The sequence below is a fragment of the Conger conger genome, chromosome 2 (genome assembly GCF_963514075.1).
Source record: "Conger conger chromosome 2, fConCon1.1, whole genome shotgun sequence".
In the NCBI taxonomy this organism is placed as follows: Eukaryota; Metazoa; Chordata; class Actinopteri; order Anguilliformes; family Congridae; genus Conger; species Conger conger.
This window is the reverse complement of record NC_083761.1, coordinates 1,031,931-1,059,200: the sequence shown is the minus strand read 5'-3', so window position 1 is coordinate 1,059,200 and position 27,270 is coordinate 1,031,931. Positions and strand designations below refer to the sequence as shown.

Below are 27,270 nucleotides of genomic sequence, written 5' to 3'. Positions count from 1 at the left end.
CCATACACCCACATCAGGATGAGAGAGAGACCTCCCCCATACACCCACATCAGGATGACAGAGAGACCTCCCCCATACACCCACATCAGGATGAGAGAGAGACCTCCCCCATACACCCACATCAGGATGAGAGAGACCTCCCCCATACACCCACATCAGGATGAGAGAGAGACCTCCCCCATACACCCACATCAGGATGAGAGAGAGAGACCTCCCCCATACACCCACATCAGGATGAGAGAGAGACCTCCCCCATGGTGGACACACATGGACCCGGAGAGAAGGGTTCTGATAAAAACCCAGAGAATTTGCCTGCAGCCATGTCCTCTCATATTCAATTAATATTCATATATTTTAATGTGAATGAAGTAGATGACATGACAAATTTGTTCATTAATGTGATATATTTTAAAAATGGCCCAACAATGATTAATGAGTGTAATAAATGACTGGGGTTTTCACAAAGGTGTGCAGTAAAGTCTCACTTTATCTCAAAGTAAGATTAAGACTGAAACTACTTAACCATTTGTTGAAAAATAATCGTTCAAAGCAGATAGATATGAGCAAAACCTGGCAAGTGTGCATTTAATTTTGACTGGTGAAGATACTGTATCTAATGAATATACTGGATCTAATGAAGATACTGGATCGAATGAAGATAATGGATCGAAGGAAAGTCAGCATGCAGGGAGGCATGTCCTCAGGAGTGTGTGTGAGATCATGAAAGTATAAAGTGTTACGGCTTGTCGTCCAAAATACCTCAATCTAAGAGTTAGCATTGTTGAGCCATGAGTTCCTCATCGTCACACAGACAGGAACTCACAATCAAACAGACAGGAACTCACAGACACACAGACAGGAACTCACAGACAGGAAGGCGCGTGCGTTGCTGTCGTTGAGGTTCAGGGAGAGAGCGTTGTCCTTGTTGAAGAGGCCCGTCACCCTCCTGGACCAGATGGAGGGGATGTAGTCCTTGAACTCCAGCTGTGAGTACAGGGAGAAGATCCGGTCCAGGTCCAGAACCAGGCAGCTGCAGTCATAGATGATCACACCCAGCTCCTTCATCTGTCAAACAGCCCCCACATTCACAATCAGGCATCCTATAAGAGCACACACATACAGGCTAAATGCTAACTCAACTAGCTCAATTCAGGACCAGTTATCACATTACGGCTAAAGGCTAAAGGCTAACTGAACTAGCACAACTCAGGTCCAGTTATCACATTAAGGCTAAAGGCTAAAGGCTAACCCAACAAGCACAACTCAGGTCCAGCAGTGCACAGACCTACAGGCATTAGTATGAGCATCGTCACACTGGAGGAGGGGGGGGGGGGGGGCAATGTAGTCAGCCAAGCACCCCCCCACACACACACACACACCCCCCTACACACACACACCCCCCCCACCCCCACTTTGCCACTCAGGCTCATTGGCACTTTCACAGCCTTCTCACACTCTCACTCATCAGAGTGTCATCAAGCCACCGCATCCTGGTAAAATAATTTGGAAACTGCACAGCACCCCCCCCGGTACAGCACCTTCCTCTCCTCCCTGGGAATCCACCCCTCCCCCTCCCTGGGGGTGAGATCAGGACACAGGCTTTTATGGCCATTTCAGAGACTTTCCCAGATTAATATTGTCTGTACAAACACACTTAGGGAGAGCGGGGTCTGCTGTGAGGCTCCTTGCTCTCCTTTCTCTCCATCTCTCTCTCTCCCTCTCTTTCCCTCTCCCCCTCTCTCTCTTCCCCTCTCCCTATCTCTCCCCCTCTCTCTCTCCCTGTCTCTCTCCCTCCCTCTCCCTCTCTCCCAGCCAGGACTCATTTCAGTGAAGCTAAATCAAAAGCAGATTATTCTGCGGACATTTCAAAGGCAGAGAGAATCCGTCTGTCTGTTCTTTTTAGTTTACACCTTGTAGATTAGATTAGTCACATCGGTTCTCAGAAGCTGTAAAAAGCAGAGCTGCACTACGCTTGACCTGCTGGCTCAGAGGAGCTGCCTTACATACCACGCAGGAGCCTCGACATGCACAACTCAGTATCACATGAAGGCTAAAGGCTGACGGCTAACTCAACAAGCACAACTTAGGCCCAGTTACAGTATCACATGAAGGCTAAAGGCTAACGGCTAACTCAACAAGCACAACTTAGGCCCAGTTACAGTATCACATGAAGGCTAAAGGCTAACGGCTAACTCAACAAGCACAACTTAGGCCCAGTTACAGTATCACATGAAGGCTAAAGGCTAACGGCTAACTCAACAAGCACAACTTTAGGCTGAGTTATAGTATCACGGGCGTGTGTGTTTGGGGGCGTACTATGTTTTGAGGGGGTTTGGGGGGTATTTGGGGGTGTAACAGGGTGTTTTGCGGGTGTTTGAGGGTGTTTGGGGGGTGTTTAAGGGTGTTTTGGGTGTATTTGGGGGTGTAACAGGGTGTTTTGAGGGTGTTTGAGGGTGTTTTGGGGGTATTTGGGGGTGTAACAGAGTGTTTTGGGGGTGTTTGAGGGGGTTTTGGGGGTGTTTGGGGGGTACCTTGGACAGTGAGCGCCAGTCCATGCCCCCGCTCCCGATGTACATGTGCTTCCTGTCCACCACCCAGAAGGAGGAGTGGAACTGGCCTCTGGTCAGAGCTGTCATGTTCAGGTACCGCACCTCCGCACCTGCACAGGTAAGGACAGGTAACTATGACAACACCTCCGCACCTGCACAGGTAAGGACAGGTAACTATGACAACACCTCCGCACCTGCACAGGTAAGGACAGGTAACTATGACAACATCTCCGCACCTGCACAGGTAAGGACAGGTAACCATGATAACACCTCCGCACCTGCACAGGTAAGGACAGGTAACTATGACAACACCTCCGCACCTGCACAGGTATGGACAGGTAACTATGACAACACCTCCGCACCTGCACAGGTAAGGACAGGTAACCATGACAACACCTCCGCACCTGCACAGGTAAGGACAGGTAACTATGACAACACCTCTGCACCTGCACAGGTAAGGACAGGTAACTATGACAACACCTCCGCACCTGCACAGGTAAGGACAGGTAACCATGACAACACCTCCGCACCTGCACAGGTAAGGACAGGTAACTATGACAACACCTCTGCACCTGCACAGGTAAGGACAGGTAACTATGACAACACCTCCGCACCTGCACAGGTAAGGACAGGTAACCATGACAACACCTCCGCACCTGCACAGGTAAGGACAGGTAACTATGACAACACCTCTGCACCTGCACAGGTATGGACAGGTAACTATGACAAGACCTCCACACCTGCACAGGTAAGGACAGGTAACTATGACAAGACCTCCACACCTGCACAGGTAAGGACAGGTAACTATGACAACACCTCTTTACCTGTACAGGTAAGGACAGGTAACCATGACAACCTCTCTGGACCTGTACAGGTAAGGACAGGCACCTGAGAGAGAGGCAGCAGTTGGGTTTCTGAAATATGTACACATTCATAACGTTGCACACCAGGCCACTAAATCAAGTGTAATCTAAAAATGAGCAGCATAGAACCGCAGCACATTCTGTTCTCTTCAGTGTGTGTGTGGAATGAAATGAGCTGAACTCTGTTTGAAAAACACAGAAAGAGAGATGCTGGAGATGAAAGTTCAGACAGAATTATAATTATCAGTGTCTGTCAGTCTCACTGGCTCTGTAAAGTATCCAAGCTAGCTTTAAGCATGCTCACAAGTGCTACACAAGTAATGTTCAAGGACAGGGTGCCTTGAACAAATCAATACGTTTAACATTTCACTATTGAAAATGAGTATCAATGCCTTCGATTTCCTGCAAATTGTATACATTTTTTTGGATGGATTATTTTGCACAACTATGACATCAACAGTTCAGAACAGAGCATTTACAATATCAGTTATCCACAACCCCAGTGAATGATTTTTTTTTTTGAGGAACAAAAAACTTAATTCAAATTTTCATGTCAGTGTACAAAGGTTAAATCAAAAACCTGAGAATAAATTATAGATATCCAGAAATAGGACCTACTGATGGTAATAATGAGTTGGTGTAATTACTGGAGAGGTTAACTGGGGAGAAATGCAATCAGCCCCAGGATCCAGAAGCACAGCAGCCATTTAAACATTTAAACACACTGCTCCATCACCACACTACTGAGTGCATGCTCCATCACCACACTACTGAGTGCATGCTCCATCACCACACTACTGAGTACACACAGCACAGCCTGCAAGGTACAGCTGATATCAAATACAGGTGTTTAATGGTACAGGTGAGATGAGGTACAGGTAAAGGTGAGTACAGGTATGTACAGGTAGAGGTAAAGGTGAGTACAGATGTGTACAGGTGTGTACAGGGACATGTAAAGGTGAGTACAGGTGTGCACAGGTAAAGGTAAGTACAGGTGTGTACAGGTACAGGTAAAGGTAAGTACAGGTGTGTACAGGTACAGGTAAAGGTAAGTACAGGTGAGTACAGGTATGTACAGGTAGAGGTAAAGGTGAGTACAGATGTGTACAGGTGTGTACAACGACATGTAAAGGTGAGTACAGGTTTGCACAGGTACAGGTAAAGGTAAGTACAGGTGTGCACAGGTACAGGTAAAGGTAAGTACAGGTGTGTACAGGTACAGGTAAAGGTAAGTACAGGTGAGTACAGGTGAGTACAGGTACAGGGGCGCCTCACCGCTCTCAGACAGGGCCCTCAGGTCAGCTGACTCCAGCAGGCCGCTGGCCACCCTCAGATCCACCTGCCGAGACTTCAGCCTGAGGAGCCGCTGGAGCAGGAGCTGGCCCTGGAGAACGCCATTATACACCAGTTACACAATTACACACCAATTACACAATTACACACCAATTACACACCAATTATACACCAATTACACACTAATTACACACATAATTACACGTCCAACAACTAACACAGCTGATCTCTCTCTCTCTCTCCATGTTCTTGTGTGCTCTCTATATACTGTATATATTCTCCATCTCTCTCTCTGTAATGGCAGAGGGTACCTGTTTGTCTGCGGAAGGGCTGGACTCATCAGTGGCGTTCAGGGCCCAATCAGGAGAGACGATCTCCACGGACCGGCCGGCCCGGTCCAATAGGGCGTGCAGGCCTGCCACCAGGGGGATGCTGCCCGTGCCGTTGTCAGAAAACACCACGTCTTCCGGAATGTTCTCCACCAGAACTGCCCTGCCCAGGAGCAGGGTTTCACACGGGGGACATCAACACCAGGAAACAGTGACGGATCAGAGCAGGAATTAATCCAGTAATTCATCTGAGTCCAAGTAACACATGAAAAAAAGTTGCGCTGGCATGTATGGGAGTATATTTCAATATTCTGAAAGTCGGATTTTGCTGTATACTCAATTATTTACAAAGCATCAAAACAAACATCTCTCAGTTTACGCTATTCTAAATGACACTATTTAAAAATTCAGAACATGGACTTTTTATGTTTTTGGCACCAATACAAAATGGAGGCAGGCGGAGAGGAGAGAGGGTTCCTCTGACCTCACACTTACACTCATCTCCACACACCCGCCATTCAGTGAGCAGAGTCTAAGCCGCTCACAGTAAATATTTAAAGTGCAGCTACGGTGTGGAAGAGCCGTGTTGGGTCGAGCCTGACTCCCCTGGGTGGGAGGGGTGTGTTTTTACACTGCTTCACGAGCCACTGATTCACACAGATAGCAGGACAGCAGGAACCAATTTATTTTGTGGGAGTTGACGGACCAGGGAAAATGTGAAAATATGAAAATTGGGAAAGAAATTCATCTTCATTACAAAAATCCAGAAGCAGATACGGTCCACCGTGCCCATCCCTGGACTGAAGGTTCTGAACCCCTGATTAATCCCACAGACCTACTGAATCCCCGATCAATCCCACAGACCTACTGAATCCCTGATCAATCCCAAAGACCTACTGAATCCCTGATCAATCCCACAGACCTACTGAATCCCTGATCAATCCCACAGACCTACTGAATCCCCGATCAATCCCACAGACCTACTGAATCCCCGATCAATCCCACAGACCTACTGAATCCCCGATCAATCCCACAGACCTACTGAATCCCCGATCAATCCTACACACCCAGTGGGTCAGTTATCCCAAATGGATGAGGGTTAGCTAAAGGTCACACCTGCCCTGATAGCAGGGGCGTTCCTATTTTTACACAGAGATGCTAATGCGTGGACCAGAGAAGCTAACAGAGAGGGAAGGGACCACGGGGGGGCTGAACACCCCCTCGGCCCCCCAGGGGAGACTCACATCTGGCCCCAGAGTTAGCTGCCATACGGGCCCTGCCACACGGCCTCCATTTTAAAAGCAGAACCGCAACTGCTGCACAGTGTGTGTTCACAGTGTGTGTTCAGTGTGTGTTCAGTGTGTGTGTTCAGTGTGTGTGTTCAGTGTGTGTTCAGTGTGTGTTCAGTGTGTGTTCACAGTGTGTGTTCAGTGTGTGTTCAGTGTGTGTTCACAGTGTGTGTTCAGTGTGTGTTCACAGTGTGTGTTCAGTGTGTGTTCACAGTGTGTGTTCAGTGTGTGTTCAGTGTGTGTTCACAGTGTGTGTTCAGTGTGTGTGTTCACAGTGTGTGTTCAGTGTGTGTTCAGTGTGTGTTCAGTGTGTGTTCACAGTGTGTGTTCAGTGTGTGTTCAGTGTGTTCACAGTGTGTGTTCAGTGTGTGTTCAGTGTGTGTTGACAGTGTGTGTTCAGTGTGTGTTCAGTGTGTGTTCACAGTGTGTGTTCAGTGTGTGTGCACAGTGTGTGTTCAGTGTGTGTTCAGTGTGTGTTCACAGTGTGTGTTCAGTGTGTGTTCAGTGTGTGTGTTCACAGCGTGTGTTCAGTGTGTGTTCAGTGTGTGTTCACAGCGTGTGTTCACAGCGTGTGTTCAGTGTGTGTTCAGTGTGTGTTCACAGTGTGTGTTCAGTGTGTGTTCACAGTGTGTGTTCAGTGTGTGTTCAGTGTGTGTTCACAGTGTGTGTTCACAGTGTGTGTTCAGTGTGTGTTCACAGTGTGTGTTCAGTGTGTGTTCAGTGTGTGTTCACAGTGTGTGTTCACAGCAGACTGGATTCAGGTACAGAGTCAGCTCGCAGTACAGACCCATGATAAACACTCAGTTAGTTCAGATAAGATGTCGCCACATGTCATGAAGCTTTCTTGCATATAAGCTACATTTCATTTCTTTTTTTTAATATAAACAGTAGTTCATAAAGTTAGCAAAGGACAGTTAGGCTATCCTTGCGTTGAAAAGAAGTAGATAGAAGGCATGAAATAATTAAATAATTAAGACAATTACCGATCTGAAATATGGCACACTGACATGTTTTTACGAGACTGCATCATTTGTACTGCACTAGTCATGGTTAATGAGGGTGTGCTGCACTCAGGGTGAACACACACATTCAAATAATCAGGGAAATCAATCCCTGCTTCCTCCAACAGGCTGACACTGTGAACCCCCGTAGTTTAACCTGCTGAGATCAGATCAAGTCTGCACTTCCATCTAAATGTCACCAGGCCAACGTTTGAGTTAATGAAGCCCTCTGCCCAAATGTCGGCCGTGTTTGTGTGGCGGATTAACTCCTTTTAGGGGCGTGAATGTTAAAGATGGCCTCCCTCCTCTCTCCTGCATGTGTGCTAATGATGAACTGTTTTATGAGAGTGTGTTATATTGATTAACTCTCTCCTTCTATGGGTGTGTGTTTCGACACAAGCCCTATCACACCGACATAACCTATAATAGAGTGAAATGAACAGTACGACTGAGGGGGACGACACGGACAGGGTGGAGGTGGGAGGCTGGGTTTGACGTGTCTCTGTTCCAGAGGCTCGGTGCTCCAGAGACTCTTCTCAGGCTCCAGAGACTCTTCTCAGACTCCAGAGACTCTTCTCAGACTCCAGAGACTCTTCTCAGGCTCCAGAGACTCTTCTCGGGCTCCAGAGACTCTTCTCGGGCTCCAGAGACTCTTCTCAGGCTCCAGAGACCCTTCTCAGGCTCCAGAGACTCTTCTCAGGCTCCAGAGACTCTTCTCAGGCTCCAGAGACTCTTCTCAGGCTCCAGAGACTCTTCTCAGGCTCCAGCACAGCTTAACCCCTCAGATTGATTGAGAGGACGGCGAACATTTCATTACTCTGTGGTGTGAGGCTTTAGTTAATGGGCTGTCTGATCAGAAGGAATCTTTATCTGAACAGAGAGAGAGATCGATCAGCCTGCCTCTGCTCAGAGCCCTCAGAGGTGTGTGTGTGAGTGTGTGTATAGTGTGTATAGTGTGTATTGTGTGTGTGTGTGTGTGTGTGCGTGTATCTCACCGGCAGGCTCTGCTGCAGTTCTCCTCTGTGATGCCATCCTCGGTGTCTCCCCACACGTCCACGGCGGAGAAGATCAGCGCCACCAGCACAGCGAAGCAGCACACCAGCGCAAAGACCACAATGCACTTCTGCTGGGACTGCAACAGGAAGCAGAACCCACCCTTATCCCAGGGCTGATCAACTACATTACCCAGACCCCCACCCTGATCCCAGGGCTGATCAACTACATTACCCAGACCCCCACCCTTATCCCAGGGCTGATCAACTACATTACCCAGACCCACCCTGATCCCAGGGCTGATCAACTGCATTACCCAGACCCACCCTGATCCCAGGGCTGATCAACTGCATTACCCAGACCCACCCTGATCCCAGGGCTGATCAACTGCATTACCCAGACCCACCCTTATCCCAGGGCTGGCCAGGGGCAGATCGACTACATTGCCCAGAAACCTCTACTGATCTGGCAGATAACTCAACACGTACACTGCATTCATTTCACACATCTCCCAATCCAAAAGCATTATTAAAAGACAGTTTGATATTACTAAAGGACAGATTTATTCTGTTATAGTACATGAGCCGTATTTAAGTGCTGTAAGTTCAGAGGAAAACACAAATAACAGCAGGGCAGCGGAATGGCCTGATCAATATCCCCTGGGCCGCCGGTAACTAAGAGAAACGGTGTGAGGGTCACAGAGAGGGAGGGGCGCCTGAGAGACACGCTTTAGAGGGAGAGAGAGAGGGAGAGGGGGAGAGGGAGGGAGGGAGAGGGAGAGAGAGAGAGGGAGGGGAGAATCCAGGCCACATTTCTCAGAGCAGAAGTTGGACTGATGAACAATCGAGCGTCGTTGTGCTGTTTCCCCAGAGTCCACACGTCTCAGTGTCTCAGGAATCATGGCCCACAGGTTGGGGCTGCGGTGCTGAACACGCTGGTTATTAGGAGTCTGACAGGATTATGAGTTTGTGCCGTTGCTCCATTTTTTCGCCACTGTTTTTCGGTTTTTCTCCCCGAAGGGAGTCCTTTACCTCACATGCTATCTGGGTATTTCTCCTACCTTCTGTTACCCTGTGAAGCGACTTTGGGACAGTCTGCTGTGAAGACGCATAGGAGCAACTCTAACTAAGAAACACAAAAACACACGTATATGTGATGGAAAAGCAACATGTGCACGTGTTATACACACAAACATGTGTAAATATGAATAAAAGCAAGTGTTATACACAGAAACATGTGTAAATATGAAATACCATATGCAAAAACATAAATATGGAGCATGCAGATTCATCCATCAACCATTTGATTTTAGTCACTCAATAACATCCCAGCATCAGCTGGATAAAGATCTGAGAATGACAACCCCATTAAACTAAATCCTCTCCTTAGGGTGAGTACGTATGGGGTAATACTGAACAATACAATAAGCAGAAAATTATGTGAGTAATCGTTCATATCTCCTGTTCAACAAACTGAGATTAGGCCTACAGCCTGTGTTATATATTTCTCCACTTGTGAGTATCTAGCAGTGGGGCTGTGGTGTGTGTTTATACAGCAACAAGCTCCACCCCTGCGGGTGTGGTCACACACCATAAACAGATCAACAAGCTCCACCCTGCTGGTGTGGTCACACACCATAAACAGATCAACAAGCCCCACCCTGCTGGTGTGGTCACACACCATAAACAGATCAACAAGCCCCACCCTGCTGGTGTGGTCACACACCATAAACAGATCAACAAGCCCCACCCTGCGTGTGTGGTCACACACCATAAACAGATCAACAAGCTCTACCCTGCTGGTGTGGTCACACACCATAAACAGATCAACAAGCTCCACCCTGCTGGTGTGGTCACACACCATAAACAGATCAACAAGCCCCACCCTGCGTGTGTGGTCACACACCATAAACAGATCAACAAGCTCCACCCTGCTGGTGTGGTCATACACCATAAACAGATCAACAAGCTCCACCCTGCGGGTGTGGTCACACACCATAAACAGATCAACAAGCTCCACCCTGCTGGTGTGGTCATACACCATAAACAGATCAACAAGCTCCACCCTGCGGGTGTGGTCACACACCATAAACAGATCAACAAGCTCCACCCCTGCATGTGTGGTCACACACCATAAACAGATCAACAAGCCCTGAGCTCTGCCACTCTCATCCAGAGGCTGATCTCGGGGTACAGAAACATAGATACTGTTGGAGCGTAGATAGGACCATCGATAATTTCCATTCACTGCCTTCTTACATTAGGACAAACATTACCGTCGAGAGCACAGGCCCAATATAGTGGTTTGTATACATGGTCTAGAATACATACAATGACAATATCTAGACAATAAAACTCAACGCCAGTCCGCTCTTTTTAAGTCCAAATGTGCACACGCCTCCCGTAAACGAGGCTCCCCCACACACAGCGTCTCAATCTGTTCATTACCGAAACATATTAATTGCCTTAATTATCTGTGAAGAGTGAATAATGTTCCTTCGTTAATTCCCCCTGAAGCACAACGAGACCTTTCCTAAAATGAGACCTCTCTCATTTTAGGACTAAATCCATTATTACCTCAAGCATAAAACTGACTGAAGGCAACTACAATCAAATGAGAAGAACAGCCTCTCAGTACCTGCATTATATGATCTCTGACTCATTATATGATCTCTGGCTCATTATATGATCTCTGGCTCATTATATGATCTCTGACTCATTATATGATCTCTGGCTCATTATATGATCTCTGACTCATTATATGATCTCTGGCTCATTATATGATCTCTGGCTCATTATATGATCTCTGACTCTGGCCGAGTTCGGTGTGAACCGCGATCTTATTTACAAAGGCGAGCTTTTTTATTTTATTTACTTTTTCTGTGTGAGCAATTCTATGTTTTATTTCAATATTACACCAAAAAAACAACAGATAAAACCGTAGCGGAAAAGAAAACAGGAATAAAATCTTATATCGTTAGAATAAACCTCCAAGGTAGAAAAGAGATCAAGTAGCACTGCTGACCCTGAGGGCCAGACCTGAGCATCTCTGAGTTTATCTGTACGCAGGTAGCACTGATACGCGCTGCGTCTGTGTATGCAGGTAGCACTGATACGCGCTGCGTCTGTGTATGTGTATGACCCAAAAAAAACACGCGCGCGCAGCTGCCACTTTAAGGTTTCAACTTTCATAAAATAGAAAACGGACCAAATGTCGCGTTACAGATGCCACTTCGCTGGCCAACTTTCAAAACACCTTAAAACCAACGCAAGCAGTGAAAGAGTGGAAGCAGCGCAGCCCGCTGCAGTCGTGGAGCGCGGAGATGCAGCGCGTGCGTGAGCAGCAGCGTCGGTGCCAACGATTTTCTTGCCACGACGTATTGGAAAAGTAAATACCGTGCTTTCCTCCTGGGTATGGTAATGAATTTATAATCGCTATGTTAATTACCCCACTGTGGTATTGATTTACAAAAGGCAGAAATCCAGAGTAGAGTTGGCAACAGACGTGCTGAAATAATTTACATTCTGCCCGCTGCCTGGGCTGAGATACCGCTCATTCATAAGAGACGGCATTGCTTGTGAATTATGTTTGTCTCACAGTTACATTTCTGCGTGTGTAGTCACAGCCAGAACTGTGGGGTATTTATCAAATGCAATTATACCTGCAATCTTATCCAGAGACAAACATTTAAATACCCCACAATGCAATTCTGTTTGATGCCTCCATCAATAACGGACATGCGATTAGAGAGATACATGGGGACCCATTCATCAACTCTGTGCAAAGCTTCTAAATTCGATCTTTAGCACAACACGATTCATCCTCCGCAAATATCACTTGTATTAGCACAAGTAGGCCTAAGTATAACATTTGATCATTCCCAAATTGCACTCCTTTGTAAGGTAGCCTACAGGCATCTGAAAATAATGAAAAAATAATTGAATCGCTTGTCGACCACCATCGTTCACAGTGTCCCGAGTTGTTTGTTCAGCAGCAAAGTTTCCGCTGGAGGTAAAGGACCGTAGCCAAACCTAACGAGCGAACATGCAAGGAGGCGCGAAAAAGAGCGATCGCTTTTAATAAAGTCCCTGGAAGGAGAATCGGAGGTGAGGAATCAGCAGTTTTTTACTTCGCGCAGCAGATGACAGAGCACTCGTTTTAGAAAGCTAGAGCTCGACTGTGCACGCCCACATAATGAAGAAACACACTTAAGGCGTCCAAACCCCAACTAATTACTAACAGCCAGACGTCTTACCAAGAGGGAGCTGAGGACAATACCTGGCGGCTCCTAAATTAGTTTTCTTTCTCATTATAGAAACAGAACACCGACAGCTGAACAACCTACAGGAGTTTAACTTTTAAATACTCCAGGGACGCAGCTAAAGGCCTGTGTTAAAATAGAACTGTGAGAAATTACAGTTTCATTGGATTCCATGAGCAGAGCCTTAAATCAACAAGCACATCAATATGACTATAAAAATATTCATAAGAAGTATTTTAAAAGTTTCAAGGTCAAAACCGACCAACTTCGAACAACACACCCCTCCACATACACACACTCAAATCCCCACCCCCTTATCAAACCACTGGTGTGATGACTAATATACTGTATGTTAGCCTGCAATTAGCCTAAATACCCACCTGTCATGTATGACTCAGCTATATGTAAAACAACCATAAATATCCTTGGTTCTTTCTTTTGTTTGGTTACCACCAAATGTTGCACACACACACACACACACACACACGCACGCACGCACGCACGCACGCACGCACACACACACAAGCACGCACACACACACACACACACACACATACACACACAAACACGCACACACGCACATACACAAGCACGCACACACAAACACACACACACACAAGCACACACACACGCACACACACACACACACACAAGCACGCACGCACACACACGCACACTTGTACGAAGGCACAGTCACTTGTCACAGCCATCTTCTTTAATAGGCCCGGCTGAGGAGGGTAAATTGGGGACATTATGTGGGCCGAATTCAAAAGTCCAAATGCGTTGTTTTATATATCTGGCCTAGCAGTATCTCTGAAAGAGTAGCCACTCAGTCATGTTACTCCTTGTAAAATAACATTCCCATTAGACCAGTGAAAGGGACCGTTTGATGTAGATTTTATCCACACTTATTCGGTCACACAATCTGCTGGAGCTACGCCAGAATTATCTTTGTTCTTTGATTAATATCACATTTACGTTTCAGTAATTTCACAAGGTATGTTTTCATTAGAATGTCACAGATACATTTTTGCTTGTGGAACAACATTAGTGCCATAACACCCAGTCTGACCCAGAGAAAAACATAACTCAACTCTGAGAAACAGCCACACTGCAGTGTGTGTTTTGCATGGTATGATTTACCATGCAAAACACACACTGCAGTCATAACAAGTCTTAACAAGTATTTTTAGTCTTGTAATGAGACTTAAGATTTTATTTTTTCTCTCAAGTAGAAAACATTACAGTATATAGTAAGTTACAATTTGCTTGAAGTGAATTGTTCTTATTCCACTGTCAAAATGTCTTCATGGGCAATATTTCAATCTTATTACAAGAGGAAATAATATTTTAAGTCTAGACTAAAACTAGATTAAAACAATTTGCTGTGCAGCCAATCAAACCCTGCAAACCACAGCCAATCAAACCCTGCAAACCACAGCCAATCAGATCAGACCCAGTAAGCCACAGCCAATCAGACCCTGCAAACCACAGCCAATTAGATCAGATCCTGTAAACCACAGCCAATTACATCAGACCATATAAACCACAGCCAATCAGATCAGACCCTGTGAACCACAGCCAATCAGATGGAGTAACATGTCGGTACTCCAGCACGCCTGTGTTAAACCTGATTAGGAGACGTGCCCCGCTCAGGTATCCCAGCATCCTCTGGGTGGAGACGGCGTCAGTGCCTGATTCTCCCAGCAGTCACCGGGGCAGCGCTATAACCCCTGGTTTATGTGGCGAGGCTGAGTGAGGAGGTTATTAACTGCGTTTATGAAAACAGAGGCGCAGAAACACAGACGCGCCGCCCCGCCGCCCCCAGGGGCCCCGCTGAAGACAGGCTTGAATGAACAGAGGGTCATTACTGTAATGAGGATACAGTAATATGTAATACAGTAATATGAGGATACAGTAATATGAGGATAACTTACAGACAAAATACACACAAAAAACACAAAAATAAATAAAGCTTGTGGGGGGAGTGGGGGTGCAGTGGTGGTGCAATCAGAGACTGCCAGTAGGCTTGTCTGCGTGAGTGAATGGTGTGTGTGCCCTGTGATGGATTGAGTCTGATGCGTGAGTGAATGGTGTGTGTGCCCTGTGATGGACTGGCGACCCGTCCAGGGTGCATTCCTGCCTCTCAACCAATGCATGCTGGGATAGGCTGCAGCTGCCACCCCCACCCCCATGACCTGACAAGGTATAAGAGAGTTAGATAACAGACTGATGGATGGATGAAGCGTGTGTGTCTAGTGGGGATGCATCGGCTCATGTAGTGTTCCTCCCAGGGCTCAGTTTGCATGTGTTCTGTTCCGTTTGGTCAGCAGGCTTCAAAGAACATGTTTATGTCTCGCTACTATATGTTTTTTTAAAGAGGCACTCACAACTTTGTGCTTTTTAAAAAATGTGGCATGCAACGGTAACATTGCCCATTCTATTTCATGTCACTGAAAATATGGCATACAAGCTAACTTGTGCGGCTTTTGTCAAAATCCAAAATGCTGCAAAACTATTTGCCCAGGGGAAATTTGAGAGTGCGGCTTACAGTGGAAACAGCAGTGAGTCATTTTGCCACACAAAGACAGGATCCTCAGAGACCGGCATGACTGCGTTTATTCTCTCACACTGCAGGAAGACGCTAAACAACACTCTAAACCACCAATCAGGGCTGAGGTACCGGAATGACCTTTCACCTTTCACCTTAAAAGGTCATATTTCCATGAAATGCCACAAAGTGTGTCCATAAACGAAAGGTGAATTATAATTTTCAGAAAATGTTCAGGAAGTGCCGGGATAATGGAAAAATGTTTTGAGAGCGTGTAAGCCTGTCTCCATCATTCAGACAAAGATGGAATTTAACAACTGAAATTCATTATATTTTTCATCTTTGCATCTTCCCTATCCATTTAATTTTGTCAACATGTCTTGAGACATACTTTTGAAGGCTCTGAAGTTGTTGCCCACTGAAATTGCAAGGGTTATGAGTCATGAGCTGAGAAATATGGTAAATGAAGCTTTTTATGACTGATAAAAGCACACTAATAAGCCGCGAGACGAAATCAAGCGCTCTTCTGATGCGGCAGGGGAGGGGCCCTCAGGCAGGTATTGATCTTATTTCTCTGACAGCTCTTTGATTTTCTGAACAAACTGGGAACACGTGAGTCACCGCCGCAAATGACTTCTCCGTTACGTGTCAGAAGATTCCCGCCATACAGAAACCTGGCCTACTGAAGATTTCCGCGGTACAGAAACCCAACTCACTGAAGATTTCCGCGGTACAGAAGCCCGGCAGACTGCGTTCTGAAGATTCGCGCTGTACAGAAACCCAGCAGACTGCGTTCTGAAGATTCCCGCTGTACAGAAACCCGGCAGACTGCGTTCTGAAGATTCCCGCTGTACAGAAACCCGGCAGACTGCGTTCTGAAGATTCCCGCTGTACAGAAAGATTCCCGCTGTCGGGGAAATTCACGGCCTGAATAACCGCGCTGTACGCGCTGTGTTCGGCGCTCTAACGCAGAGCGGAGTCCAGCTGCCGCGCTGACTCACGTAGAGGAGCTGTTCCCGTCACCACCGGGCGCTGAATCACGTAGAGGAGCTGTTCCCGGCGTGTGCAGATCAGTCAGCCAGTAATGAGACAGCGTTTCACACTGCTGGGAAACCACCGGGCCAGGCCGACTCAGTGACGCGAGATTACAACCAATCACAAGCCCCACAGCAGCCCCCTGACAGGGGGGGGGTTTGAGTGGGGTGTTTCTGAGTGGGCGTGAGTGGAGGGGTTGGAGTGGTGGTGTGGTGGGGTGGGAGAGCTGTCTGAGTGGAGGAGGGTAACTACAGTAATAAAATGGCCACTTGCGCTACATTCAGATGCCTCTTCCATCACCCCTCCCCTCGGCACACACAGAGGTCCCAAAAATGAGGGCTGGGAAATGTTCCTCTGTCAGAGAGAGCAGGAGAGCACTTTGCCCGTCCTGAACAAATCCCGCCCTGAGTCTCTCTCACCCTTACGCTAGAATGTTCCCCCAGAGCATCGCCATGGAGGCGAGCACACGCAGTTCTGCCAGAGAGAGACCGCCAATCCACCATGAGAGAGAGAGAGGAAGAGGGAGGGAGAGAGAGAGAGCCTGTTTCTGCGTATGCTCACACACGGAGAGAGAGAGAGAGAGAGCGAGAGAGAGAGAGAGCGAGAGAGAGAGCGAGAGAGAGCGAGAGAGAGAGAGAGAGAGCCTGTTTCTGCGTATGCTCACACACAGAGAGAGAGAGAGAGAGAGCGAGAGAGAGCCTGTTTCTGCGTATGCTCACACACAGAGAGAGAGAGAGAGAGAGCGAGAGAGAGCCTGTTTCTGCGTATGCTCACACACAGAGAGAGAGAGAGAGCGAGAGAGAGCCTGTTTCTGCGTATGCTCACACACAGAGGGAGAGAGAGAGAGAGAGAGCGAGAGAGAGAGAGCGAGAGAGCGAGAGAGAGAGAGCGAGAGAGAGAGCCTGTTTCTGTGTATGCTCACACACAGAGGGAGAGAGAGAGAGAGAGAGCGAGAGAGAGAGAGCGAGAGAGCGAGAGAGAGAGAGCGAGAGAGAGAGCCTGTTTCTGTGTATGCTCACACACTGAGGGAGTTCTCACAGGTCTGTTTGACGTTGTCATCGTCCTGGCGGAGGGACGGATGTGAGGATGTTTGGGAACGAGAGCGCACATTTTCCGTTCTTAAAAAGCTTCTGTCTGAATGAACAGAGTAATTAATCAGGAGTCTGCTAACCGTCAGCCTTTATGAGACAGAGTGGATTTACACAGGAGCCTTCCCACCAGGCTGAGGTTACAGACACTGTTTCAGTCTCACACAGCACTAATATCTCCTGTACACTTTACAGTAAGGGTCATCAATTGGCATAAACTAATGTTGACGTTGACATCAATTAATGATGTACAAATACATTCAGCAAGCATGAAATTATAATTTACTTAGTTACTGTATTTGTGTACTACTAACTAATACATTGGTAAGTTTATCATGTGGTTTGCTAATGTGTGAATATTCATGTAGTTAACCATTAACAAAGACTTTTTTTTTTTCATTCCAATATGAATTGCGATTAACTAATGTAGGTACTAATGTGAATTAATTATGTACAAATACATAAACCAAGCTGAACAGATTAACTTTGCAGTTGTTATTTAGTTAACGACAACATTAGTCAATGTCAATCCATGTTACATTACTGTGAACAGTGTTCCATTCTTCTCTTTAATGTCAGCTAGTTTTCAAATTTATTTTTGGGTCTATTTCAGAAGTACTAAAATTCTATGAACCAAAGGTTAATCCTTTTAAGTGTAAAATTGTTTTAAGAAAGAATAGCAATCATCTTATTTTGCGCGATCACGCCCCGCCGTGTTGTACACCTTCCCCGCGCTCCGTAGGCTCCCTGTGGAGGAGGATAGGCTGATGAAGCCCCGGACAGGAAGCGGCTCTTCTGCTAACAGCTCACAGCTCAGCGCAGTAACGATCCGCGGGGCGGAGGGCTGTCGATGGGACAGCAGAGAGCCGTGGCTTTGTGTTTGTGCTCCGTACAGATCGTTAGCAGGCTTCGCTCCAGAGCATTATGCCTGGCTGAGAGACACAGGGTTTTTCCTTGTGCGTTTATCTTGTGTTAGAACGGCCAGATTCCTCGGTCACAGATCATGGGACCCAACAGCACACTCCAGGGTCGGTGAACTTATGTTTTAATGAATATTTCTTTTGACAAGAGGGCTGGAACACAAGCCAGCAGTGATTACGAGGGCCAGTCAACAGTAACGCCAATAAACCCAGGGAAGATACGAAGACTCACCCTAAACCCTGTTCTTACCCTGGAGCACACACAACCTTACTCAAACTACCGCACACAACTCTGACCCCGACGTCTTTAAACTGAGAGGTCGACTCATAACCTGAGGTTCAGGGTCCTGACCCCCCACCCCATCCCCACTCCCCCAGTGCCACAGAGGCCAACCTCACCAGCCAATCGGTGTGGGACACACTGGAGCTTCTCTAACTGCAGAACTGCAGCAGCGGAACGAGACAACCTAGCGGTGATGTGGTATCGTTCCTCCATAGTCCAGCACCAAAGAGGGGATATCAACCAGCATTCCAGAAATATTGTTTACATTATTTGTGCCGAGGCGCTCCCTGTATGAAACACGGTTTTCCGTGTTGTCCAGGACGTATTAAATGCAGTTGTCCGTGTTGTCCGGGACGGCGTGTGATTCACTGGACCGGGCGGGGGGCTCTGGGGGAGAGGGATGACGGATCGCTGCTCTGATCCCAGCGCGGATCGGAACGCCGTCGGAACGCCGCTGAAATTGAGCGGAGACGGATGTTCCCCACAGCGGCCGGGGAAACGCTTCCCCTCCAGGGCCACGCTTTTCAATCAGACGCTTTTCATTGTTCCACCAATAAAAAAGGCAATTCTACAATGCAGCACCGCCACATTCATTGAGAACACAATGCCTCCCCCACACCACAGCTAGCATTTCATCAGCGGCGGAAAAAAGCACCTCTGTGACATCTTTACCCAGGGAAACTTTCCCCCTCTTCAGCAAAAAGAGTTCCTGTGTTCTGTACACTGACAGGAACTGGACAGGAGGCCAGGCCGGTACTGCAGGACGGGATCTCTTTTTTTAAACTGGCAAAGATGTCCCTGAATTCTGCGTGTCAGTGTTGCTCATTATGCAGGTCTGCTCTGAGAACCTCATCGCTCAGTGTACAGACTCTAATGTTTCAAACCATCGCCTCCTCACCCACGGCCCAAACGCATGCAGGTTAGGTCTATTCAGAGACTCTAAATTGCCCGTAGTTATGAGTTTGTGAGTGTGTGTGTGAGTGCGTGAGTGTGTGAGTGTGAGTGTGAGTGTGTGTATAAGTGTGTGAGTGTGTGAGTGTGTGTATGAGTGTGTGTGTATAAGTGTGTGAGTGTGTGAGCGTGTGAGTGTGTGTGAGAGTGTGAGTGTGTGAGAGAGGGATGTGAGCTCTGTGATGGATTGGTGATCTGTCCAGGAGTTATGCCAGCCGGTATTATCACCCAGTGCATGCTGGGATATGCTCTGACCACCCGGGACCCTGACGGAGAATGAGCAGGTTGGACAATGGAGGGATGTCTCCTCACTGTGATGTTAGTGTTTCATCTGAGTTCACACACAGCAGTGGTCAGCCCTGTAAAATTCCTTCTGCACCAATCGGAGATCACCAACCAAAATTCAAACTATTTCTGCACCAATCAGAGATCACCAAACAACATTCAAACTCTTTCTGCACCAATCAAAGATCCCATAACCACCACTCGGTCAGTATCTGTGGTGAACTGGCCGTGCTGTGGAATCACAGGGACACGTTTCTGCAGTAGCTCTCCCACACAGAGCCCCCACTGCACCCCACACAGGAGCGTGGAGCTGGCCTACTGCACCTCACACAGGAGTGTGGAGCTGGCCTACTGCACCCCACACAGGAGTGTGGAGCTGGCCTACTGCACCCCACACAGGACTCTGGAGCTGGCCTACTGCACCCCACACAGGAGCGTGGAGCTGGCCCACTGCACCCCCACACAGGAGCGTGGAGCTGGCCTACTGCACCCCCACACAGGAGCGTGGAGCTGGCCTACTGCACCCCACACAGGAGCTGGCCCACTGCACCCCGCACAGGAGCGTGGAGCTGGGCGCAGAGCTGGGTCTGTTAGGGAACGCTCTGTCATTCACACTGACCGTGTCCTGCTGATGGCACATCAGACGTGTCAGAGGAACACGTCAGCGAAGCCTCCGCTCTGACAGAGCATCTCTCTCCTGATCGCGCCCGCGCCGAACACACAGAATACATCAAAAACAGGATCAGCAACACTGCGCTGAAGAGAAACTTACCGACAACGTTTACTGACGTAAATTAAAAATGGACTGGCTTAAGTATGATGTGTAAATACCGTCGTATTACCACCTTATTACATAGTAATTAATTGAGGAGACAGATGAGCATTTTATCTATGGGAAAAACCTGGGCCTGAGCAACCCTCACTCTCTCCCACCCGAACACAGACTGCTTCATCACACACGCGTCATATCACAGCCCGTCCAGCTCACTGGGAAACACATCGCTGTTGTTACACGGCGTCTGTGCACTCTAAGGGCTAACTCCACATCGCTGTTGTTACACGGCGTCTGTGCACTCTAAGGGCTAACTCCACATCGCTGTTGTTACACGGCGTATGTGCACTCTAAGGGCTAACTCCACATCGCTGTCGCTACACGGCGTCTGTGCACTCTAAGGGCTAACTCCACATCGCTGTTGTTACACGGCGTATGTGCACTCTAAGGGCTAACTCCACATCGCTGTTGTTACACGGCGTATGTGCACTCTAAGGGCTAACTCCACATCGCTGTTGTTACACGGCGTATGTGCACTCTAAGGGCTAACTCCAAACCAAGACGGGCCAAGAAACAGATCACACTGTTCAAAAGCATTCTGCTCCAGCAGATTCTCTGATATGTTTGTCTCTTGTTTAACTATTGATTATTTGTCACTGGTCATAACGACTTGCAGTTGATTTAACAGTTTTATTGTTGATTTAAAAGGCACATTATTAATCTGTCGATAGGTTTTTATTGTTAAATAGCTGTATTATTGATCTCACCACTTTATAATAAGGAGGAATTTTGTTCTGTAGGTGTGGTGTTATTCGTACCGGGAACACGCCACCAAGAGAATCAAGCTGATGTTTTGAAACATGGACGATAAGCCTAGATTTTTTACATTACATTACATTACAAGGCATTTAGCCGATGCTCTCATCCAGAGCGACGTACAACGAAGTGCAGATCAAACACAAGTACAAGTGCGAAGAGGACCTGAGAGGACAGTACAGTTCAGAGTCCTAGTGTAACCATACAGATATAATCGGAACCCTTGAAGAATACATCAACCTACAAACTAGCATAGTTGGCAGCTAGAATAACCCAAATACAACAATACAATATCTAATACAAAACAACACAACAATATCTATATATAACTATATAAGTGCCATTATAATCTATGGCATATGGCAGATCTGGTTAAGAGTTGAGAGGAAGTCTTACTTCTCCCACCTGTCTTCCAGGGAAGAAGATTATCTCCAGGAATTCCGGACAGAGGGAAAGACGGGCGAGCGAGAGGCTCTGACTCTATTTCTCTGGTTTTAGGCGGGAATGAGAGGGTCTCATTGATCACCTGGATCAATAAGTCCATTCTGGCTCCATCAGGCTCACAGCTGCAGCCGCCTGGCCTCCGCAGATCGAAGACAAATCTCCGCTTTCCCTCCCCGCCTGGGGGGGTGGACAGGAGGGGGGAGAGAGTGCCGGACTCAGACAGATTTTACTCCCACAGGTTATTTCGAAAAGGCAGGATTTTGGAGCCATCACTGCTGCCTGTTATACGCTAACGATTCGACAGTGTGCTTCAGTTCCTGCCATAGGCAGTCATTACCGCAGCACGCATGACACATTTCAGCAGTAATCCACACAGAGAGTCAGTCTGACCTGTTTCTCATTCATCTGTGCCGGTGTTGTGTTAGTGTTTATGTCTGCAGGTTGGCGAGCGGAGGCCTGATTCAGCCATTAGCATCGTTACTGAACTCCTGCGGGCCACAGTCACCGTGACATCAGCGCCTCCCTGCTCTGTGAAGCGGACAGGGGGTTCAGTCTGATGGGGAGTGTGTGAGCAGGGTGTGTGTGAATGGGTTTATCGGGGTGGATGTGTGTGTGTGTGTGTGTGTGTGTGTGTGTGTGTGTGAATGGGGTGTGTGTGAGCAGGGTGTGTGTGAATGGGTCTATCGGGGTGGATGTGTGTGTGTGTGTGTGTGTGAATGGGGTGTGTGTGAGCAGGGTGTGTGTGTATGAGTGGGTCTAATGGGGTGTGTGTGAGCAGGGTGTGTGTGAGTGTGTGTTAAACCTGCAACCTCTGCAGTACGAGATGAGTTCTGTAACTGTTACACCACACATATACCCTCTACTGTAGCTCTCCTCTGAGCTGTTCATCAGCGGCCCTGCACTACCCAGAACATGCATTGTTCACAGACTCACACCACACACACCTTAACTGGGTTTTCAGCAGCGCAAGAAAAGCACAAAACACAGCCAACAGAAACATTACCCAACAGAAACATTACCCAACAGAAACATTACCCAACGGAAACATTACCCAACGGAAACATTACCCCACATGAAAGGATGGCCAGCTCTACCTCCACCTCAATGCTGTGGCAGTCTCTGAAGGTTGCACTGGAGCACTTTGATCACATTCGCCCCGCAGGTGAAACCTGTCAAACGTCTCTGGTTAAATTACCTCTCGCTGACCTTCAGCTCTCCATGCCGCTTCCCCAGCTCTGCAGTGGAGTTGGCGGAGATGAGATTGTTGAGGCTCTTGTTTGTTTTAAAATGAAACTCTTGTAATTTATGTCCCAGAGAGGATAGATGGGCTGGAGCTGATCCAGGTTCACAGAGCCCCGTGCGACTCTCACACGTCCCCGTCAGGAAGCAGCAGCGCTAACCGCACCGCGGGCTAACCACACCAGCGCTAACCGCACCAGCGCTAACCACACCAGCGCTAACCACACCGGCGCTAACCGCACCGGCGCTAACCACACCAGCGCTAATCACACCAGCGCTAACCGCACCAGCGCTAACCACACCGGCGCTAACCGCACCAGCGCTAACCACACCAGCGCTAACCACACCAGCGCTAACCACACCACGGGCTAACCGCACTGGCGCTAACCGCACTGGCGCTAACCGCACCGCGGGCTAATGAGCTGGAGGACCAAGCACAGGGCACAGAACACAGAGCCCACAGCACACAGCACAGAGCACAGGGCACAGGGCACAGAGCACAGAGCACAGGGCACAGGGTACAGAACACAGGGCACAGGGTACAGAACACAGGGCACATGGCACAGGGTACAGGGTACAGGGTACAGGATACAGCTCAGGCTTCCAAATCTGTGCCTGGATTCCTGAACATGAAACACCCCCACTCTGAAGAACACGACCCACCACACCACCTCCTCCCATTCAATTATTTCACCCACTCCTCCTCCTCCCCCTCCTCCTCCTCACACCACAGAGGCCCCTCGTGGGCTGGAGCACTGCTGTTCTTTTCTCCCTGACAGGTAACACTGATCGATGGATAACTGTCCCTGATTGGCCAGCGATCCAGTCTCTGATTGGAGGGGGAGGAGTGAAGAGCGGGAGCACTACTGAGCTCAAAGGGCAGGTCTGAGTATCACTATCGCAGGTGAGACTATCACAGGTCTGAGTATCACTATCGCAGGTGAGACTATCACAGGTCTGAGTATCACTATCGCAGGTGAGACTATCACAGGTCTGAGTATCACAGGTGAGACTATCGCAGGTGAGACTATCACAGGTGAGACTATCGCAGGTGAGACTATCGCAGGTGTGAGTACGGCAGGTCTGACTATCGCAGGTGTGACTATCGCAGGTTCGAGTATCGCTGTAGATTTGTGCCTGTATATTACAGCGCTTACAATATTTTATGACCTCAGCTTCAACAATATCCTATAATATAACATTTCTAAGAAGATGATGATAATCCATAACTCCTTCCACACAGAGACTCAGTCTTTATCATCTGATTTAAGATTCTACTGTCTCTTCCTGACAGATAGTCATAACAGTTATTGCTGACACGCAGTTCTGTAGGTTCTGATCCAGTTTCTCTCAGGATGAATGCGTTATTGTGCAAGTGGAATCGATCAGGAGCGAGGAAGGGCCCGTTAATTTCATTTCTGAATAAAAAAAAACCTGATCTCCTTCACGTAACGCGATTCTGTGTGCTGGCGATATTAATGACTTCTCTTAACACCTCAGACATGGCTCTGCTCTCGGGCCGGCAGTGCAGAGACAGTGTCACTAACATTTCACTTCCTGTAGGATGAGCTGACCTAAAAAAGGAGCAGGAACATTTTTAGAACGCTGCTTGCAGAAAGAATTTATAATACTTTCTGCGAGCAGCGTGAAAGAGTGAGTACTACACTGTAACGGTACCTCAAGGTTATCAAGCGCTCAGAAACCCGGTTACGCAGCGCGGTGGGCTCTTAAAGCTTTTACTGAACTTTTTCTTTCGCAAATATCTGAAATATGTACGACCTTCAAAGCCACAGAAACACACATGCACAAGCCTGATCCTTGAATAGTTTAGGGAAACCTTCAACTAGCTTTTCACCATCAAACTGAAGAGGACAATAAAGGAGATGCTAACACAGAGGACACAGACGGTGTTGGGCAGAGAAACTGGGCACACAGACGGTGTTGGGCAGAGCCACTGGGCACACAGACGGTGTTGGGCAGAGCCACTGGGCACACAGACGGTGTTAGGCAGAGCCACTGGGCACACAGACGGTGTTGGGCAGAGCCACTGGGCTACGGGCTGCCCCCACCCCCCACACCACTAAAGCCATCTCTCACTTCCTCACAGACAACAATGAGGTCAGGGCGCTTCATATCTTACCCCGGGGTTCCACAGTTTGAATGGTACCCTTCAGCAAGACACTTAAACTGGGTTCTGCTGGGGTTCCTTCAGTGTGAGTGAAAATTCACCCCTTACAAGCCCAAAAGGTGAAAAATATGCTAGTTTACCTCGTGGTAACTTGGTGGCCTATAGTGAGTGGAAACTGGTGTACGCGGACCGTGACATCAGCTCACAAACGAACAACAGCAACGAACTTTTACACACGGAAAAAGAACCAGCGGACATTTTCTTCCAGAACCGAACAGACCAGACGACAACGCGCATCCCACGGGAACAGTTCACATTACCATCGCCGCTCCTACAAGGACAGCACGTCTTTTGGATCCACGATGCGTATGGCAACAAACATTCAGGCATAGGCAGTGTTTAGTTTAGTCTTAACTTGTGAATCTGTGTTTCTATATTTGCTTTGTCTTGTCATTTGAATGTATTCTGTTAGTCGTGTATGTACGCCGTTGATTCACCGTCTTTCGCGCATACGGTATATAGAGTAAACTACGCAAGTAGTCTTCTCACAGCTAACACTAACACCGCCCACTTTTACCTTTCCTTTGTTCAAGGGACACACACACATACCCTACTAACTTCCCGTTAGTTCATCTGTTCTGTGTTTGTACGTTTATTTAATAAATATATTTTATTAAACCCGGTGTCTGTTTTGGCGTCACATAGACATAAGAGCCGAGTTAAAGCAGTCTTTCAAAGAACTTCCAACCTTCAGGTTATCGGTATGTTTAATCATTGATATTGGTTATTTTAGTTATTAATTAAAATACTAAATTTGTGGTTCGATATTTCTGATAACAGTAATTTTGAGACTGATTACTTTTTGCCGTTATACTGCTACACTACATTAATTGGCGCCCCGGTTTCGTAGAGAGTAAAATCCCGACGTTATTTGGCGCCAGGTAACTCTTCATTATAACTCACTATCCACTGCTGCTGGCTGCACAAAAAATAATACAGTCTCAACAAGTATTTTAGTACTTATATTGAGACTTGAAATATTGCGATGAGGTACAGTGGGGTGCGTAAAGGTGAGCATCCCTGCTTTAAATGTCCATCACAATGTGATGGAAAGCAAACCTGAACTCTTAATGGCATAAACATGAGACCTTTCTGCAAATTTTAAAGCAAAATTGCTTTTTATTTTCATTAAAAATAATGTGTCATGTTTAATGTTGTAGCATTTGGAGGTCAGGTTTGCTTCTGTTCACTTAGCTCTAAAATGTTTTTTGACCACGACTGTAAGACAGTTTGACTCATTTAAAGATTTGCCGACGGGGTAAGAAAGATCTTGAGTCTCATTACGGGACATTTTGTGCTGTGTGGAGCCTCATCTTTCAGCAGAGTGTCGCCCCAAACTGCCACAGATATCACCACCACATGTTCACCAGGCCCAATATCCACATTTTACTTGAATTTTATGACTTTAATTTCTTCTTATTTATTTGTTTCCGCCCTATTTTAATTTCCGTATAATTACTACAGTAGCAATTCCGTATCCCGTTACGCTTCTTTTAATATTGTTTTTTTATTGTCCCCAAATGTGAAGCTCTATGCTTTGCTTTTTAGGTATGAAAGGTGCTTTACAAATACAGTTTATTAATATTATTTTCATCATTATCACTGAAGGAAAACAGCTACAAACCTGCAGTACTCAGCGGAAACTGAGCACACTGCTTTCATCTCAGTGGAGCGACACCAGCACAGTGCGGACTGATTTTACACCTGTGCACTGGAACATACAACATTACATCTGTTCAGCAGACACTTCCATCCACACGACCCACAGTGAGTCCACACTGAAGGCCATTAGAGCAGCTACAGGACAGGTTCAGTTTGTCTACACTCATGAATACCAAGTCTCGTACACAGGGTAAATAGGCCAAGTCAGTAAGCATGGCATGTCAAACTATACATAGATAAGGTAAGCAATTACAGCAGCGAGATAAACAGAAATGCAAATGTGACGGTGTGAATGTATAATATGGCAGACCCAGACCATATCTGTGTGTAAAGCTGCTTACGGACGGAGAAAGAGGGGGGACGTCTCAGGTGGAGGATACGGATGGAGAATGTCTCGCTCAGGTGGACAACAGCAGGAGTGCAGCTGGGTCACAAACATGCTGCCTCCTGGTTACTGT

The 27,270-nt window shown here is 47.4% G+C and overlaps 2 protein-coding genes across 3 annotated transcripts in view; one reads left to right on the top strand and one right to left on the bottom strand.

Annotated features, from left to right (window-relative positions):
• The window catches only part of LOC133121737 (adenylosuccinate synthetase isozyme 2), a 296,275-nt gene extending 272,035 nt beyond the window's left edge, over positions 1 to 24,240 (top strand). For both annotated transcript variants that reach the window (XM_061231161.1, XM_061231162.1), the window contains one exon: positions 24,231 to 24,240. The gene's annotated coding sequence lies outside the window, so the exon portion shown is untranslated. The remainder of the gene's footprint in view (positions 1 to 24,230) is intronic.
• The window catches only part of LOC133113712 (inactive phospholipase D5-like), a 52,597-nt gene that overhangs the window by 5,416 nt on the left and 19,911 nt on the right, over positions 1 to 27,270 (bottom strand). Inside the window, exons 3-7 of the mRNA XM_061222977.1 lie at positions 8,320 to 8,456; positions 5,017 to 5,197; positions 4,688 to 4,796; positions 2,532 to 2,659; positions 868 to 1,065 (exon numbers count right to left, since the gene is read on the bottom strand). Of these exons, the coding sequence (XP_061078961.1) occupies positions 868 to 1,065; positions 2,532 to 2,659; positions 4,688 to 4,796; positions 5,017 to 5,197; positions 8,320 to 8,456 (753 nt within the window). The remainder of the gene's footprint in view (positions 1 to 867; positions 1,066 to 2,531; positions 2,660 to 4,687; positions 4,797 to 5,016; positions 5,198 to 8,319; positions 8,457 to 27,270) is intronic.